Source organism: Macrobrachium nipponense, chromosome 24 (genome assembly GCF_015104395.2).
Source record: "Macrobrachium nipponense isolate FS-2020 chromosome 24, ASM1510439v2, whole genome shotgun sequence".
Classification (NCBI taxonomy): Eukaryota; Metazoa; Arthropoda; class Malacostraca; order Decapoda; family Palaemonidae; genus Macrobrachium; species Macrobrachium nipponense.
In genome coordinates this window covers 29,303,656-29,323,886 of record NC_061091.1, presented here as the reverse complement: position 1 = coordinate 29,323,886, position 20,231 = coordinate 29,303,656, and the positions used below count along the sequence as shown (strand labels likewise).

General features: G+C 33.3%; 1 protein-coding gene across 1 annotated transcript in view; it reads left to right on the top strand.

Moving 5' to 3' along the window:
- Positions 1 to 18,122, top strand: part of LOC135202599 (trichohyalin-like) — a 201,827-nt gene extending 183,705 nt beyond the window's left edge. Inside the window, exons 40-43 of the mRNA XM_064232112.1 lie at positions 1,857 to 1,963; positions 4,058 to 4,226; positions 5,459 to 5,577; positions 18,083 to 18,122. Of these exons, the coding sequence (XP_064088182.1) occupies positions 1,857 to 1,963; positions 4,058 to 4,226; positions 5,459 to 5,577; positions 18,083 to 18,122 (435 nt within the window). The remainder of the gene's footprint in view (positions 1 to 1,856; positions 1,964 to 4,057; positions 4,227 to 5,458; positions 5,578 to 18,082) is intronic.
- The last annotated feature ends 2,109 nt before the right edge of the window (positions 18,123 to 20,231 follow it).

Here is a 20,231-nt window from a genome sequence, read left to right as displayed (position 1 = left end):
AAACATTTCTTTCACCGAGATATGAACATCGGGCCAGCTATTAGCAAATATCAGCCCTGATGAGAAGAGAATAATAAGAAGAATTGAAAAGACAATATATAAAATCAATTCCACTGATGCTGCCATTCATCTTTAACAAAACATGTTTGAGAGAGGGTCTCCTACCTTCATATATTATTATTATATTATTATTATTATTGATAAAATAAGAAACTTTTCCTGTGTGTATTCCTCGTATTTAAATTGTATTTTAAAGGATTTTTAAGTATATTTTCTAAGTAATTTTAGTATATTTTTAACGATACACCAAGATTTACGAACAAGAAAGGTTCGTATTTGATCATAATATATCTGAAAACTTGATAATTCTGTCTAGTCTAAATTATTATTATTATTATTATTATTATTATTATTATTATTATTAATTATTATTATTATTATTATTATTCAGATCCTTTCGCCTATTTGTCAATGCATCATCAATTTATAAAGCATAATGATGGCAAAATCGAGTGAAACTTTCAGAAAGTATAAAATTATAAAGACATAAGTCATAAGTACATAAAGTCGTGGAATATTTCATAGAGCTTAAGAATTTTTCTTAATGGACTTCATACGAAATGTGAGGCGCCCACTTCCTTTCTTTTGTTTTACTTGTCCTCTCGAAATGCGAGGAAGTCTCTCTCCCTCTCTCTCTCTTTGTGAAAGCAAATGGTCCAGACGGGGTTTTGATGCGTTGTTTCATGAGTAAGGAAGTATTGTAAAAATAAGGCCCCTCTCTCTCTCTCTCTCTCTCTCTCTCTCTCTCATATATATATATGTGTATATATGTATATATCTATATATATACTTTAATATGTATATATATATATATATATATATATATATGATTATATATATATATATGTCTATGTATATCATATGTATGATATATATATTATATATATATTAGATATATATATATTATATATATATAATATATATATAATACACACATATATATATCTAATATATATAATATATATTATATATAGGATAGTAATATAGACATAATATATATTATATATATATATATATATATTATATATAAAAAATATATTAATATTATACAATATATATAGTATATATATCTATATATATATAATATTATATATATATATATATATATATATAATATATACTATATATATATATATTATATATATTCCGCTACCATTCCTAAAACATTTTTGTAATTTCTAGATCATAGGGAGACGTGAATGGTGCTTTTTTTTTTTTATAAAGATATTAGATATTTAGAATATCTCCCACAGGTTCTATTCTACATCCCTCAGTAACTACAGTCAACCACTGGTTGTTATCCTACACCACGTGATAGATATAATCAACGACTGGCTATATTTTAAACCTCTTACTAACCTTATTTCAATTCCCAACCATGTTAATAACTGTATTAAAAAACAACTGTATTTAATCACTTGGTGCTCTATCCTACAACTTTTGTTAATAAATGTATTTAACTTTTAATTTGGTAACTATTCTAAAAGACCTCGTAATAACAATTCATGCACAGCACTGGTTCTATCCTACACCTCATAACTGTATTTTACCACTTGGTTCTATTTTAAACTTCTTATTAACTAACCACTGGTCCTATTATAGGCCTCTTAGTAAATATAGTCAACCACTGGTTCTATTCCACGCCTGTTAAGAACTATACTTAACCAGCTGTTCTGTTGTTGTTATGGATAATAAGTCTATTCAACCCCCGGTTCTGTTGTGTGCCCCTTAATAACTTCCTACACCTCTTGGTAATTATACTCAGCCACTGGTTCTATTCTACACTTCTCCCGCAGGGCAAGATCTGGGTGTCGACGGACGCGGGCAGCACGACAAGCATAGATTCCACCATGACAGATGACATGCGCCGGGCGAAGTACGATCGAGACGTGTCCTTAGACCGGTGAGTATTTGTCAGTATTTCTCTTGCTGGGCTGGTGAGTGTTTCAAACGAGTAACATACACACATATTACATATAAAATATATATTTATATATATATATATATATATATTATATATATATATATTATATATATATATATTGCTACATATTTGATGCTCTTTGGCTAAATGTAATGAATATCAATTTAGAGGTTGCCTTATGGGCCACTTACCCAGAACCAAATAGTTAGGAAAATGTAACAAAAGAGGAAACTTACCCTTTGATTCCATTTAAAACAAAGGGAAGGTCGCCAGGTAAGCCAATATTTACATTAAATTACTTCATTTCACACAGTTCAAACAAGTGGAATAAATCCTGGCTGTAAACAAGGAATTTTATTTTGGTAGATGAATCTTGAAAAGGGAACAAGAGATTAAGTGAGAGAAACAGACTCTGGCACTTAAATAGCTAATTTCAGACTTATCGGGCAAGCCAATATTGCAGCGTGCACTACTGCAAGTGAACTTGATCCGATATGCCTTCCATTATCAATTTAGAGCGACTTGGAGGCCAGGTTGCTTGTGACCTTATAGCTAGTGTGGCTGTGCTAGAATAAAAGGCTACGGCCCGGAAATTCAGGCCTGTAACTAGGGGGGTTGGCCTGGACAGGGGGTCGTAAATTTCTGGAAATCCAGAACTGAAGAAATATTTTTTAATTTCAGTGCAAACTTTCAACATTATAAGTAAAATTCTGTTAAAGTCAATACTTCAAATAACTAATTGGCTAGAAGGGCATAGACCGCATACCCAATTTTTCTTCTTAATTTAACATAAATAGCATTTTCAAGTATTTCATCTTGTATATACCTATATATGCAATGACATTTATAAAGAAAGGTCTAGTTCTGGGAAAAGAAGCCTCCACCCCAACATAAAAAAACCTCTGGATACAGGCCTGAAATTAGAATCTAGTAGGCAGGGTGTTGCTTGGACGATAGCTGAGTCAGTACTGAGTTAGGGGCGACTTCTGCTCTCCGTCTTTCGAACGGATGCTATTCACCTGTGGGCCTTGAGGCCCCGGAAGTGGTGAGGGATTAAGGAAGCAGTGCCGACAGTCCTGAAAAGACAATTAAGATCAGTAGAAAGGAGATCACAGGAATATAGTTTTTGGGGCAAAGGTATCTAAAGGGATAACTAGTACGCCTATTAAACCCCGTGACTAATCTCATGCTTTTATCAGGCCAGACCCTTTTCTTAAAATAAATGATGAGTTCGCTACCATCGTGTATGGTTCACCCTCCCTTAATGGATTGCAATCTGGTCCCTGTGTTAAGAGGCCAGAGAAATGAGAACAGTATATATTTGTTACAAATATATATATATATATATATTATATATATATAATATATATATATATGTGTGTGTGTGTGTGTGTGTGTGTGTGTGTGCGTGTGTTTGTGTAAAGACAATCCACGAAGAAAAGTGAAATAATGGAGTAGCTACCATTGCGAGACCTTTCGACTTCTTGTCCTTTACTAAGAGACGAGAAGTGGAAAGGCCTCCTTTGTTTCACTTTCTTTCATGGATTTTGTTTTTATTTATATATTCACCACGTTTCTGATGTTTGTGATTCAGTTATACACTCACACATATATCTATTTATCTATATATATACATACATATGTATATAATATTATATATATATTATATATCTATATATAATATAATTATATATATATATATAATATATTCCTTATACCATACATATCTACATATATTAGCATAAATGATTATATATATATATATATAGTTTATATATTATATATATATATAATAATTACATGTATCGTATATATGTTATATATGTATTGTATATTATATAGTTTACTATATATATATATATTATATATATATATATATATATAATTCAATCAATTCAAAAAAATAAATAATATTCCTGTATCCATAACATTACCTTCATTTTCTTGAATTCAAAAAGAAGAAAAAAAAAGGTTAACCAAAAACAAGAAACTTAAAAACTCCTTTTCCTCTCGCAAACTGAAATCCCTACACTCCCTCTCATACTTTCTCTCTCTCCCCCCCACCCTCCACAGAATCTCCACGGGTTCACAGACGAGCGACCTCGATTCCATAGCGGGCGAGAAGAAGAAGAAGGGCCTGAAGGGGGTCATGTCGAAATTCGGCAAGTCCAGGTCCATCGAAGAGTCGGGAACCGGAAGAAAGTTTTTCCCCCCCATCGTTAAGGGGCTGGGGGGACTGAAGGTTAAAAATAGGGAGAGAAGAAGAAGGGGGAAGGGGAGGGAAGATCAATGAAAGGCGTCTCAGGTCAGAGACATCAATTTAAAGGTGATATACATGTATTTGACATGTATATGACATGTGTGTGATATGCATACAGCAGGTAAATGACATGTGTATGATGCATAGTGACGTGTATATGACTTGTATGTGATGTTTATATGACTTGTTATGATGTCTATATGACATGTATATGACGTGTATAGGAAGTGTCATTTATGTGATGTGTATATGGCATGCATAAGATGTTTACATAGCATGTAGTATATGAAGTGCATATGACATGTGTGAGACATGTATATGTTGTGTATGTGACATGTATATGAGATGTATATGACAAGTATATGACGTGTTTATTACATGAAATGTATATGACGTGTATATGATGTGTATTTGACATGAATATGAAATGCATAGGTATGACGTGTATATGACGTTGAGGTATACATTTAGCGAAGGCTAAATTGTCTGGCTCTAAATTCTGTACGTTTTAATCAATGATCAACAAAATGTTTTAGCATTTTTACATTATTTATCAATGTATTGAATGCCATCTATAAAACTGTCTTAGATACAGTTATATAAGTATTACCATTATTTGTGAAAAATTAAATTTTTATGCCATTTTATTTATACATTTATAAAATACATTTACTGTATTTTGTGGCAAATTCTGTACTATAAATTAAGTTCCTGAGACATAAAGTTGGTTCTATGAATTATTTCTCCTTAGGTTTACAATCACATTTTCTCAAGAAATCGTAATCACATTTCTTAAAAATTTCTGGAAATTTTTCAAACAAATTTCTTATGAAATACTGAAAATTCCAAATAAATGTCACGGAAGATATCTTCCACATTTCTTAAAATTACTGTAAATTCCAAGCAAATGCCACAAAAAAATTGCTTTTCCATATTTCCTAAAAATTATTCAATATTCAATATAAACATGAAACAAATTTTTTCCACATATTTTAAGCATTACAGAAAATTCCACATAAATATCCCAAAAAATACTTCTCCCCATTTCTTAAGCATTACGGATTCCAAAACACATTTCTTGACAATAACTAAAAATTCTCTTAACACTTTTCTTAAAAATTACTGAAGGTACCCTAAACACATTTATGAAAAATTAATGAAAACGCCAAATAAAATCCTTTAACTTCTCTCCCCCTATGTCGCGTCCCTCTCAGGCCATGGGCGTGGGCGTTGGAGGATCGGGCAGTGACATTCCTACGGACGTGGAGAAGGATTCGGTCAAGGGGAAGCTCAAAGGACTCTTCAAGAAAGGACCTCCTTCCAGATCTCAGAGGTGAGGAGGAATAGGAGGACGAGGAGGAGATTCTGGAAAGAAGAAAAATACCTACTTTTTAAAAGTCTTTTGTTTTAGTTGTCCGTTTTCTTTGAGGAGTTCCCGTTTTCTGTATGCTGCTGTCTACGAGTTTATTTGTTTATTAATTTCTGTTTTAATGTTTCAAGTTTTTGTCACATTTCTCTTATGTGAATAGGTAATATAATAATAATAATAATAATAATAATAATAATAATAATAATAATAATAATAATATTATTGTTATTATTATTATTATTATTATTATTATTATTATTATTTTGCTGAATCATGTTATTCAGTAAATTATCTTACTATCATGGGCGTAATGTCTGTCCATCCGTCTGTCATTCAATCACGGTTAAACGGCTGGTCCAATGGGCATGAAACTTGGCAGGGTTATAGTGGGGACCCATAAAATGATCTAAAATAGGGTCTCATCCTACCTCCCCTTTCCCCCCCTCCAAAGGGGGTGGGAGTGAGAAGGGACTCCCTGAAACGGAGCCGGTTCTGCCCGTGAAACATAATTTATGTATACATATGTTTGCTAGTAATAATAATAATATGCTTATATTATTCAATAAATTTCCTGCAAGCAAAAAGTGCATTAAAATTTATTATGCATTAAAGATGCTTATTTCCAATTTGAATAATAATAATAATAATAATACATTTATTTTTTATATACTATTAAATAAATTACCCAGAAAATAGAACTGTAATGAAATTTATCATATATCAAAGACGTTTATTCCAAACCAGTAAAACACAGAAGAAAAAGCTATTCCCTAAAACTGGATAACCTTTAACAAACTAATAAAGGTGAACCCACATCAACTTCGGAATGGGGTGCCTGAAAACAGGGCGCCCCAAAAATAAAGTGGAGGAGGGGAAGGAGGAGGAGGAGGAGGAGATGGAGGAGGAAAGGGGGAGGAAGAAGGAGAGAGTGAGGAAGTAGAAGTACTTACCCGCAATTAGGCCGCCAGAAATAGAATCTGAGAATAATGGAGATTTTTTTTGTCATTTTATTTAACTTTTATATAACTTTCTACTTCTTTATTTTTGAGTTGTCTTTGGCCAATTTAAAGACTTAATATATGACCTGACTTTTTGTTTTTATTGCAAAGGCTCTTGCTTCGTAGGGTAGTCTGTATGTGTTTACAATCAAAAGATTACTGGTATTTTCTTTGCCAATACTTTTTATTTATTTTATTTCTACCTTGTCTTTGGCCAATTTAAAGACACTATGGAGGACTTGATTTCTTTGTTTTTGTTGTAAATTGACTTGGGCCTTATGCCAGCACAAGCTTTTGCCTCGCAGGGCAATCTGTATGTGTTACCTAAAGATAATGGATAGTTTTTTTTATTCCTGCGTTTTTGTGGCCATTTTAAAGTCGTTATGGTTGACCAGACTTTTTTTTGTCATTATTATTTATTTATTCATTTATTTTTTGTGTAGATTTAGTAGGCCCTAATACCAGCACGGGCGCCTGCTTCGTTGGTTAACCGGTAGATGTTGATTATATAAGAATGATGGATATTTACTGTCATATTTTTTTTATTTCATTTCTGAGTAACGTTATCAGTGTATCCACTTATTTAACTAAATTCTTTTTAATACAAAGATATTAATAGTTTTGCGGTTTCCAATTAGTAAGTTTCATATCTCATATACCTTGACGGTCCCGGGTAAAAAAGATATAAAATTAATTAATCTGAAAACACTCACACACAATATATATATATATATATATATATACACACACTATATATATATATATATATAATAATGTTATATATATATATATATATATATATATATATATATATATATATTTTAGTTCATAAAATCAATTTTTTATATATTTTTAACCAGGAACAGTCAAGGTACTCTTAAACCTGAATGTTCCAGGTAAATAATATATGAAATTGATTATATGAAAAAAATACATGCATATATATATATATATATATATATATATATATATATATATATGTATATATATATATATATATATATATATATATATATATATATATATATATATATATATATATGCTCTCAAACGTATTAATACACTATCACATGATGTATATATTCACATATTTACCGTTTTCATGTATGAAGAGTGTATGCAGCTCCTCCAGTCTGCTAATATTCCTCTTCTCTTTTTTTCACACCACAGCGTCGACAGAGCGACAGATAGTGTCAACGTAAAAATCCACAGCAAGCACCTACGAATATGACACAACATCCATGGCATCGGTAAGTCAAATAAGTTAATTAATAATTAATTCATTTATTTCATTCATTTAACATTATTTATTTATTCAGGAACAGGGATTACCTACAGACATATCATAATTTGTTTTTCTATTACAGTATGACAACTGATTTTGTAATGTACATATGTTATGTAACCTTTGCTTATCTCAACATTTCAAATGTAATGTACCTAGTAAGGTTTATGTGTAATGTATCAATGTGAATTTGTTATTAACAAATTATTGATATTAATTAAGAACCTGAACCCTATTCATATGGAACACCCCCCCCCCCCCCCCCCACCCCCCCCCCCCCCCCCCCCCCCCCCCCCCCACAGGTCATTGACTTGAAATTCAAACTTTCAGTATGTGGTGAGATTAGCATAATGCGTTAATTAACGTGTAAGCTTGTTTATAAATTGTTGTGTATGTGTATTGTGTATACACACACCCGCACACGTAAGTCTGTGTGTATATTAACATAATGATTATTACTATTATCATTCAGAACATGAACCCTATCCATGTAGAACAAGCCCACGAAGGGCACCACTGACCTGAAATTCAAGTCTCCTAAGAAGTAGCTGGTGAATTTAGCATATTGTGTGAATGTGTAAGTCTGTTGTTAACCTAATATGTAAGTGTATTGTGTACATCTACATATACCTACAAACTGGCAGTGTCTGTTTATATAATAAAAACAAAGCAGTTGGGTCGATTCCCACGATGGTGGAACAAAATGAAAAGACATTTTTTATAAGGGAACAAAATCTAAAACCATTTCTGATAAGGAAAATGTGTAAAGCTATTTTCGATAGGGGAACAAAAGGAAAAGCCATTTTTATAAGGGAACAGAATGTAAAATCATTTTTGTTAAGGGAACAAAATGTAAAGCCATTTTTTATAAGGAACAAAATGAAAAACCAATTTAGTTAAGGGTACGAAATGAAGTTATTTTTTTGAGGGAACAAAATCTAAAGCCCTTTTTGATGAAGGAACAAAATGAAAAGCTATTTTATATAAGGGAAGAAAATGAAAAGTCACTTTTGATAAAGGAACAAAATGTAAAGTCATGTTTTATAAGGGAACAAAATGAAAAGCAATATTTGATAAGTGAACAAAATGCGAAGCATTTTTGATAAGGAAAAAATTAAAATCCCTTTTATATAAGGGAAGAAAATGAAAAGCCATTTTTGACAAGGGAACAAAATGTAAAGCCATTTTATGTAAGGGAAGAAACTGAAAAGCCATTTTTGATAAAGGAACAAAATGTAAAGTCATTTTTTAATAAGGGAACAAAATGAAAAGAAATATTTGATAAGGAAAAAAATGTAAAGCCATTTTTGATAAGGAAAAAAATGTAAAGCCATTTTTTATAAGAGAACAAATTCTAAAGCTGTTTTTGATGAAGGAACAAAATGAAAAGCTATTTTTGGGTGGTTTTAAAGCGAAAAATGTTTTTTTTTAAAATTTTTTTTAAAAATAAGGGGGGGAAAAATCAAAATAAAAGCCATTTTTTATAAGGGAGCAAAATGAAAAGCCATTTTTTGTAAGGGAACAAAATGAAAAGCCATTTTTTATAAGGGAGCAAAATGAAAAGCCATTTTTTATAAGGGAGCAAAATGAAAAGCCATTTTTTATAAGGGAGCAAAATGAAAAGCCATTTCATTTAAGGGAAGAAAATTAAAGGTCATTTTTGATAAGGGAATAAAATGTAAAGCTATTTTTCTTATAAGGGAACAAAATGAAAAGCAATATTTGATAAGTGAACAAATTGAAAAGCAAATTTGATAAGTGAACAAAATGTAAAGTCATTGTTTTTAAAGGGAACAAAATGTAAAACCAATTTTGTTAAGGGAACAAAATGAAAAGCCATTTTTGGTAAAGGAACAAAAAATGTAAAGCCGATTTTGATGAAGGAACAAATTGAAAAGCTTTTTTTGTTCCATGATATTAGACGCAGAATTGCTTACGACTAGAGATTATATATAGGAATTCCACTCTTTATTGAAAAGCAATTTAAAAATCAATATTCTGACGAATGAATATGATTCTTCAGAACTCGTCAAGACGTTCGAGCTTCCGGCGCTGACTTCGACTCGACCAAAGGTTTGAAACACCCTGGGAATAAGTGTCAGTAGATTTGTGTTTACACTTTCGATTCTTTCTTTAATTTTTGTATTATTTCCCGTTTTAATTCGTTTGTATTTACGTTTCATTCACTACGATTTTTTTTAAAGTTTCTGATAGAATTATAAGAGTATAGATGGATATGTAATGCGAGTGGTAGATGTTTGTTGCAATTATATATATATATATATATATATATATATATATATATATATATATATATATATATATATATATATATATATATATATATATATATTCATATATGACAGAAAAGTATACAACAGTCTTACATCGCTGTAGACTTTGTAGAAACCCCTTCTTTTGCATATTTACTCTCCTTGATATTAGAATGTTACATATTTTTTTATTTTGTAGAACATTTTCACCTATTAATTCTCTGATTAATAAGCTCGTATATAAAATGTAAAATGTATTTCGCTTTAATTAATTTACTTTGAGAATAAAAAATTGATGAATATATAAAAATACATCTTTGATATGGAAAATAGAATTACATTGATATTGCTTTTTAAATTCTGCTCAAATTCCCCATGAAAATACTAAGTATACATTACAAGACAGTCAAGCCAGGGATTAAGATCAAAGACATAAATTTATATCATCTAATGAAAATGAACCGATATGCCCGAAATAAGGTTATTGGAACCGCAACCAATAAATCGAGAGTCTTCTAAAAAAAGGAGCTAAATATATCTTCATGTTGTCAGGGGACCAGTCTGTAGATATTTCTACATTTGGCTCTTTTTTTTCGTCTCTTCTGGGTTTTCTTCAATAAGTAAAATAATGTTTTTTGCTATTTTCATTGTTATTTTTGTCTGTTGTTGTGACGTTGTCGATTACATGTTTTCAACTTGTTGTCCAGTTGTGCTGTTTTCCTTCTCACGTCTTCAACTTTTTCGCTGTTGGTCAGAAGAAGCAGAACTTGTCATTTTTCATTTCTGGGGCCTCTCTGGGTCACAACTGGGTATCGAGTGTTGGTATAAGGTCGGAATAATATAATTTTTCATGAAATTAAATGACCTTAAGATTTACACAGGCTCACTGGGGTATTCCAGGGGTCTCCCTGACTCAGAAGTGGGCATTGTCAGTTACTATGTGTTTTTACATGTAAAAATAGTAAGTCAAATTCCTTATTAATATTTGCATAGCCTTACAATGGAAGGGTAAAATTATATTGCATAAAAATTAAAAATAAATTCAATTTTGGGGAAAACATGAAATCTTCTCGACCGTTCGCTTGTGGGAATAGTCCAGCCACCAATGCTGGAATCTCTCTCTCTCTCTCTCTCTCTCTCTCTCTCTCTCTCTCTCTCTCTCTCTCATATAACCTTCCGCTCTGGAAATTCGTTTTATTATTGCATTCCTTCGATTACTCTCACAATATTCAGGAAACGGGGAAAGACGGATGAGCCAAATTATAAACCGTGTTTCCTTCCTCCTCCTCCTCCTCCTCCTCTTCTTCTTTTTCTTCTTCTTGCAAGAGAGGAGAACCAACAATCTTCCGATGCTCTTCAGTTTAGATGTGAAAATTCCGTCTACCGTCTCGAGACGTTTTTGCAAATAAATCAAGTCTGTTTTTTGGCGAATAAACAGTTTTTTAACGTTTTTTATAAATAAACTAGTAAGTCTTTTTGGGGCAGGGTAACCCCCCCCCCCCCCCCCCCCCCCCAGGATAAGAAAACAAAATTACGAGGTCAGTGACCCGCCATAGGAAAGGGTTGGGTTGTGTGGAGGGTGGGGGGGGGGGTGGGTGCGGCCAAGAAGTCGGGTCTTATTTATGGTTATTAAAAGATAAATAATAAATAATTTAAAACAATTGGGGGGGGGTCAATTAAAGGAAATTATTTAATAAATAATTAAAATTGTTAATACATCATAGTCATCGACAAAATAGAAAAAAAACTTGATAAGAAATAATAAAAAAAACTTCCATTCGATAATAAAATATGAAGTAAAACAAAATAGATGAAGAATAATACAATAGAACTTCCAGCGAACGTCACCGAACTTTTTTTGTTTTGTTTTTTTAATGACGCCTGATGGATAAAAAATAAATCAGAGGCTGTTATCGGCCCAGAAATATGGGTAGTCGATTAGGCTGACGTTGGCAGGTATTCCTAGAGAAATAAATAGAAAAGTAATGAATTAATAGATAAATATAAAGTTTTTGTGATTCCAAAATGGCTTAAAAATTGATATTTTTATGATATTTCCTTCAGACATCAGAATGTCATAACGTCTTGGAATAGAGAGTATTTATAATTATAAGTCTAAGGTTGTTTTTCCAGTGTTAATATCCGTTTTCACAGTTTTCATACATACTTTTTAAAATATTGGGAGTATTTCTTTTCATAATAAGACTACCTCGTGTACTGGGTAGACGTGGACATCATAATATTAAAAAATAATTACTAGAATTTTCTTGTCACGGTAATAGACATTTTAATTCAAGTCAGGAGCAGGTTGTTGAGCTTTAAATTCTTTACACTGCACTGCCAGCAAACAAAAAATGTATTTATATTTATATTCTCTTGAATTGCACAAGAATCTGGCAAGAGCGTCTGTTGTCTTTCGTACAAATACAGGAAATGACGTCATCGACAGTCAGAAGGCTGCTAATTAGCTCATTTTCTTTAGGATTATTTTTATGAATTCTTTGCATTGGGAGCACAAACAAGATGTGTATATTCTTTGAATTGCACAAGAAATTGGCAATAGTTATCGTCGTTTGTACACATACAGGAAATGACGTCATTGAGCCAGAATGCTGAATATAAACTTTTACTATGGAGCTAGAATCTCTTTGATTAGCTTAGTGGTATTAGGCTTATTGAATGTTGGTTTAAACAGTTGTTTACACACCTGCTAATGTAAGGCATAAGTTTTGCATCTATGTAAATCAGGGAGTTTTGGATGCAAGCTAGGTACATTTTGACATTTGCCTGTTTGTGTTATTCTCTCTACTGAGTTTTGTGTTAGAAATATTGACAATTCTTTGCAAAACTACTACAACTTCATAAGGCGTTCACATTGGGTTCCGGTAGGAATTCTCTGGTCATAATATTAATTATGAGCAATCTAAATATGGATGATTACTGTTCGTTAAATATCACTAGTAATTTTCTGATAATCAATTCATAATTGCCAATACTGTACACTATACTTTCTTTTAACTGTTTTTTGTCCGCTAACATCTGATTTGTGTGTGACTGAAACTAATATTTCATCATTGAGCCTAATGTCATATATGTATCTGTTTCCATTCTGCAAGAATCAGATATAAGAACGAGGCCTAAAGCAAATAAATACTATGTATATATATATATATATATATATATATATATATATATATATATATATATATATATATATACAGTATGTCTCTAATATTGCAACGTATGCCTTTTTTCTTCTCCTTCCCTACTGGAACGAATTTTTCCTACTTGGACCCAAACTGACAATTTTCCCCCTTTTCTTGTTTCTTGATCCTCAGTATGCCCTTCTTTTGCTTTTACCCAAATTCTGTATATACTTCTTTATCATGCCTCTTAATTCCATGTATAAACTTCTCATTTTCTCTTCATTTCTTCTCATTTTCTCTTCATTTCATCAAAAAACTTCTTTTAACTTCGATTCTGAACTTCCAGAGCACGATAGACCGACCTCCACGTGTGCAATTCTAAATTACCCATCTACTCATTTCATTTTAAGTCTATGTACATTTATTCTCCTTGTCTGTTATTTACGTATCTGTATTTACTTCTGTCTTTATTCCTCGTAATTTCATAATAAAATGCCTTCTTTTAACTTCGATTCTGAACTTCCAGAGAACGTTAGACAGACCTCCGCGCCTTCAGAAGCGGTGATGTGACTATACCTAAAGGTAGTTTATGGGAGATGGTTAGAATGACTTTTGCTCACAATTAGCAAACTAGAATAGTATATTTTGTTTTTTAGAATGTATAGCATACTAGACTAGCCACTTTTTTTATTTATTAGAATGTGACTAAATTGAATGGTGCGTCTTAGAGTTTAAGCAGAAATTGTTTGCAAATGTTTGTTATGCTATTAAGTTTATTTATTAAAAATTGGTCTATGGCATAACAATTTTCAACAGATGTCGAGGCTCGACCTTCGAAAATATCCATAATAATAAATAATATAGTTTTAATTCATCGTAGATTTAGTGCTTTAGGGCTGCCGGTTAATATGGAGCACATAATATGCAACGCTTGCAACTTGCTTTAGTCTGCTTGTGGTAAAGTGCACTTTGACGTTTGAAGAAACGTTTCAAAATCACTCAAAAATGTGACTTTTGTTTATGTTTAATTTTCAACACGTTTCAGTTTCAGATTTTGTTATAATATTTATAATCATATATCAGTATGCTGGCAATGCTTTTATTTCTATTTCAGGTTTATGAGTTATTTAAACGTTATGTCAGTTTAACCTGAATAATATTTGTACTTTTTAGACCTATGCACAGTTGCTTAAAAATTGGTTTAACACACATTTGTTTATTATTGATTAATTTATGTTGATTTTGGGTGTTTTTGATTATTTTTATGATAGCTAAAAACGTTTAGAATTACGATAGTTTATGACACTTTCTTACTCAAATTGAAGAAAACTTTTTATATGTTTTGAGTATTTTTCTATCGTAAGCTCTTTCCCAAGGTCGTGAACAACTAAGTTAGTAAATTACAAAATATTATGGACTTACAGCTGTGAAATTTCCGCAGAAATGTCATAAATATATAATTCTGGTTAATGATTTGCAAAAGTAGTAGGCCAGGCTTCCCTCTGGAGGTGACCCGGCCTCTAGAGGTTACAAGATGTCACAAGATTCATATCAATTACTCGTAAAGTTTTGCATGAAAAAACTTTGAATTAATATCGTCGAAGAATTAGCATTGAAAATATTAATTAGTTAAGCCCAAAAAATAGATTGATAAAGAAGAGGCCGTCTTCTTCAGATATTTAATTCTTTGGAGTGAAATTCATTGTTGCGAAACGTGGAAATGTGGAAGTTTTGACACACAAGATGATCGGTTTTGGCACACGAAGTATGGAAAAAAAGTTTCCAAACCATTTAAGGGTTGATTGTGGTCAGATATATTATTTTCTTATATTACATGATTCATTGACCTATATTCTCGGTCATTTGCATATATATATATATATATATATATATATATATATATATATATATATATATATATATAGTATATATATATATCAAATATTATTGCAAAGTTAAACACTGTATCCGTGTTCTAATATGTTGTAGGAAGCCCACTAAAATTTGGAAAAAATTTAAAGATTTTTATTTAAGCTTTCGGAGAGTACATTTTCTCCCTCTTTCAGAAAGAGAAGTAAAGTTACATAAACTGAAAACAACGGCCAAGGTAAAAGAAATAACATACAAGCATATGGTTGTATCAGAATAACTGCCCTACGGTGGTTTGCCAGTCTTGTTTAACAACTTAGCTACACTAACTACATGCTTTGTCATAATTGCATTACAGAAAAGGTCCAGTTTAAAATTACTCTTATATATATTCATAGCGTCAACATTTTGGATTAAAATGTATTCTAAAAGTTTTCTTTTTTCAGTGTTATTAACAACCTTTATGTTTTTCATTTTGTCTAGGTTAACCATATGATTTTTACTTTGTCTATGTTGAAACAGGGCGTTATTTTCATCACCTTTCCTTAATGAGTCACGATGTTGTATTTTTCTTCTGTCAAAATCAATCGTTTCACCTATATATGTTTTATTACACTCTTGACAGGGAATTTCGTAAATGCGTTCTTGTGTTTTGTCTACATTTTTAACATTATTTGTTAAAAATTGTAGACAAAACACATGAACGCATTTACGAAATTCCCTGTCAAGAGTGTAATAAAACATATATAGGTGAAACGATTGATTTTGACAGAAGAAAAAGACAACATCGTGACTCATTAAGGAAAGGTGATGAAAATAACGCCCTGTTTCAACATAGACAAAGTAAAAATCATATGGTTAACCTAGACAAAATGAAAAACATAAAGGTTGTTAATAACACTGAAAAAAGCAAACTATTAGAATACATTTTAATCCAAAATGTTGACGCTATGAATATATATAAGAGTAATTTTAAACTGGACCTTTTCTGTAATTCAAATATGACAAAGCATGTAGTTAGTGTAGCTAAGTTGTTAAAAAAGATTGGCAAACCACCGTAGGGCAGTTATTCTGATACAACCATATGCTTGTATGTTATTTCTTTTACCTTGACCGTTGTTTTCAGTTTATGTAACTTTTACTTCTCTTTCTGAAAGAGGGAGAGAATGTACTCTCCGAAAGCTTAAATAAAAAACTAAATTTTTTTCCAAATTTTAGTGGGCTTCCTACAACTATATATATATATATATATATGTATATATATATATATATATATATATATATATCATATATATATATATATCATATATATGATGGTGATAATGGCTTGAATGAAGAGCCATCAAAGAATGGTTGTTTGCGCCTAGTCATAAAGCAGCATATGCCGATCAAGCGATGTCTTGGTTAACGCGTCGAATGCAGACGACAACAGAGTGACAGATTTTCGTTTCCATTTAGATAAGGTTACTTAAAGTTATTTAATATAGTTTTAAATACACGTAGAAAGTGATTGTGATTAACATGACAGGTACGTTTATGGGAAATGATTTTTAGACTGAAGGAAAAGACATATAACATTGTAAATAAGTTAGATTTTGCCGGGAGTTCAAAAAAATGAAATGCTTACGTTTGTTTATTTAATACTAAGTACTAGTGTTGTCTGACGTGTGCTCTTCTTGCTCGCAGGTTATATATATCTCCATTCCAGGTAAAACTACAGGGTAACTCGCACGGATTATGACCTTCGAAATGTATTTTTATTATTATATTTTTAGTGTTGCAGACGAAGGTGTTGTTTAATTGTCGGTCAGTTATTATTAACTTCTCATCTTTACCGGGGACCCTTTGAAATGGGGGTTTTTGGGTGGAGTAAACCACAGGGAGAGATATCTATTGACTTTTCTTATAGTATTTTGGTTGCTTATTAATAAATTACCTTTTTTTTTCTAATGGTCGACTATAATTAACCTCAGAGTTAATATGTTATTGTATGCTGGCGATCCTGGAATGCTATTGTGTATGCACAATGTTAGTATAGGGGAACTTTTGGTAAAAAGTGGATTTTCTTTCACCGAACCTACTAACTCACATATTAAGGGTAGATCAGGTTAGTATGATTCCTTTTATAATAGGGGTAATGCCAAAGACAGATGAAATGTGATCCAATTATAAGTAAATTCCCCATCGAAACGTAAACATGAAAGAAAACGGAACATTCTCTCCCTGTAACGCCATCAAGTCTGTGCTTGGGTTGGCATTGTAATTTGTAATCTTTGGATATTGCATAGCAGCACCACAATACTATTCTTGAGTTGACATTGTATTCTTTGGATATTGCATAGCACGACAATACTACTTATACCTAAGTTTGTAGGCTAATCCATAAGCCAACATCGGATTATAAAAAAGTACATTAGGATCGGTCACAATGTAGCTCATGTACCTAAACTCTTTTTTTTTTCCATCTGTCCACCTGCCTGTGGTGTTTGCGCATGGTAACACTACGTCCCGGGCTTTAGATAGTTATGGTATGTGTAAGTTTTTGGTAAATAAAAGGATATCTGAATGTACATTTGCAACTGAAAAGTGTTTTAATAATTTACTGTAAGCGAATTACACCTTAATATTCAAAATAGGATATTGTTATTAGTGTTGAATGTAAGCTGAATGTAGCTATCTAAAGCCTGGGACGCAGTGACACCATTGGGAGCGCCTTCCCCCTCTTCTGCCTCGACAGTAGTGCTTTTTTTGCTCGAGGGTCTTTTGCCGACTAACAGGTTGCCCTGGCTCTGGTTTGCCTGGACTGGGGTTTTTTAGGTCTGTTCTTACCACGAAGGATGTTTCCCTCTCGCAACGTGAGACAGCTGTCCTGAGAACATTGCTTTGGTGTTCTTCCAGGCAGTCTCCTAATGGGATCTGTGATCCTTCACCCTTTTAAGGCTTTGCTTCTCGGATGCTATCATTCCTGAAGCGGACTCTGCATTATGGAGGCTGTACGTGCCAGTCTGCCTTTTCCTTTGGGAAATGGCCAAGGCCCTTGGGTCTTAATAACCTCTTCGGTGATCTCCTTCTGCCACTGCTCTGGTGAAAGGATACCTGTCGAATCATTTGACAGCATGACGGTGACATAACCGAGACCTGGTAGTGGATATACCTTGGAGAAGTACCTACCCCCTTCTGTGTCTCAGCCACCTTTCATCAAATCTCCATTCCATCTCCTCTTCTGTGTTCCCAGCTATGGGAGCAACTAGCTCGACTATTTCCTGTTGGCTTTGGTCTCCTGTTGTCGCTGCAGAACCTGTTCCCTCAGGGGCAGATTTGCCTTTGTTCTTTTCAGCAAGAACAAAGGAGATCTACTTCTAGTCCTTTGTCCTTCCACTCTTGGGGATGATGAAGGTTTTGGGCTAATGTACAATCAACAGGAACCTCTAATTATGCCTGCATATTCTCCCTGGGTCATGCTTCCATTCTGAGATGCACCGACCAAGGAATGGGTGCACACGTTACGGCTTGGTCTTTGAGGTGTGCAACTGAGACAATAATACCTTCTCATCAACATCTTGGAACTCGAGGCAGCGTTTTAGGCCCTCAGAGAGTTTCAGGATAAGTTTTCTGGGACACTTGGTGGTCTTGTTGTTGAACAATAAGACAGCAGTGGTGGCATTTGTCAACAAACAGGAGGGTCTCTTTTTCCTCTTGGTTCTTTGTTTGACATTTTAGGTACTACTCGATGGAGCTGTGAGCCAGATACATTTCAGGCATGAAATAGTTTGGTAGACAAGCTTATTAGCATCTGGCTTCAAGTGATTGGGGCAGAGTGCTCCCTTCCCTCAGACCTTCACAGAGAGGTTGCTCATCTTGCATGCTCACTATCACAATAGAAATCTTAAAGTTTCTTATGCTCCTTTGTACCAAACCCATGGACCACTATGGTGATGCATTCTGACATTGTGGGACAACCTTTATGTCGTTGACTCCTCTCTGTATTTGTCCAATTTGTGAGGTGGTACTCAGACAGTGCACACACTGAATTTTAGGATTAATGCTGGAGGACCTCACCTTTTGCCCATCCTGTTAGCTGTGCTTCTGAAGCACAGAGTTTTCTTCCCAGACACAACCTTCTGTGTCTGCGGCACTTGAAGCAGTCTGTCAAGCAGTACAGCCCCTTTGCCTTCATGACTGGAGATTATCCAGCTTCACTTGCAAGCATAGGTTTTCTCACTGAGCGGCAACTACAGTACTATAGGGATTAGAGCCGTCTTCACAGGTTGGTATCATTGAAAGGATTTTCTCTCAGGTCAGAGCTGCTTTTCAGCAGGTTACAACCTCTGTCTTCTTTGTCAGGAGTTGCTTCTCTCTGATTCAGTTGAAAGACCAAGTTCCACGTTGGCCTAGTCCTTATCTGAAAGTAGTCTTTTCTCCTCAGTCAAGATTTAGCTACCATTGAGAAGTTTCGATCAGCCTAGCCCTCACAGGGCTGTCAGGCCCTTGAATGGCATGTGACTCTTGTTAAGGTTTCTGTCTCATGCCCTGCACACGCCCTTACGAGAGTCACCAAGACATAGATCTGACTCTCAAGTCCATCCATTGTCTTGCTCCGGCACTGGCAAAGAGGATAGACGTTTTTCATTGATGGGGATGAGTTACTCGACTCTGTCTCGGATGTTGTTGCAAACTCAGAACCATCTGGCGTCTAATGTTCGCATGATCCCCTCACTCTTGAACCTTGCAGTCGGTGACCCAGATCAATCGCTGCTTTGACCTGTTGGGTGCTGAGGTGCTTTCTGAAGAAGACTCAACATTTCTATTCTGAATATGGATGGCTTTTTTCGCTAGTACTTCGTGCCCAAGGGAGAATTGTCTAGTATACATCTTTCTTTCTGACTTCATGAAATGATTGGAGGGGCTTACTTACAACTGCTGTTAACACCACCTGTACACTCCGACTGAGAACTCTCGAAGCCAAGGGTTTGGTCCATTCCTTGCATTCTGGAAGTATCTGTCAGGCTGGAACCAAGCAAAGATGTGGTCTTATCTGACCAAATTT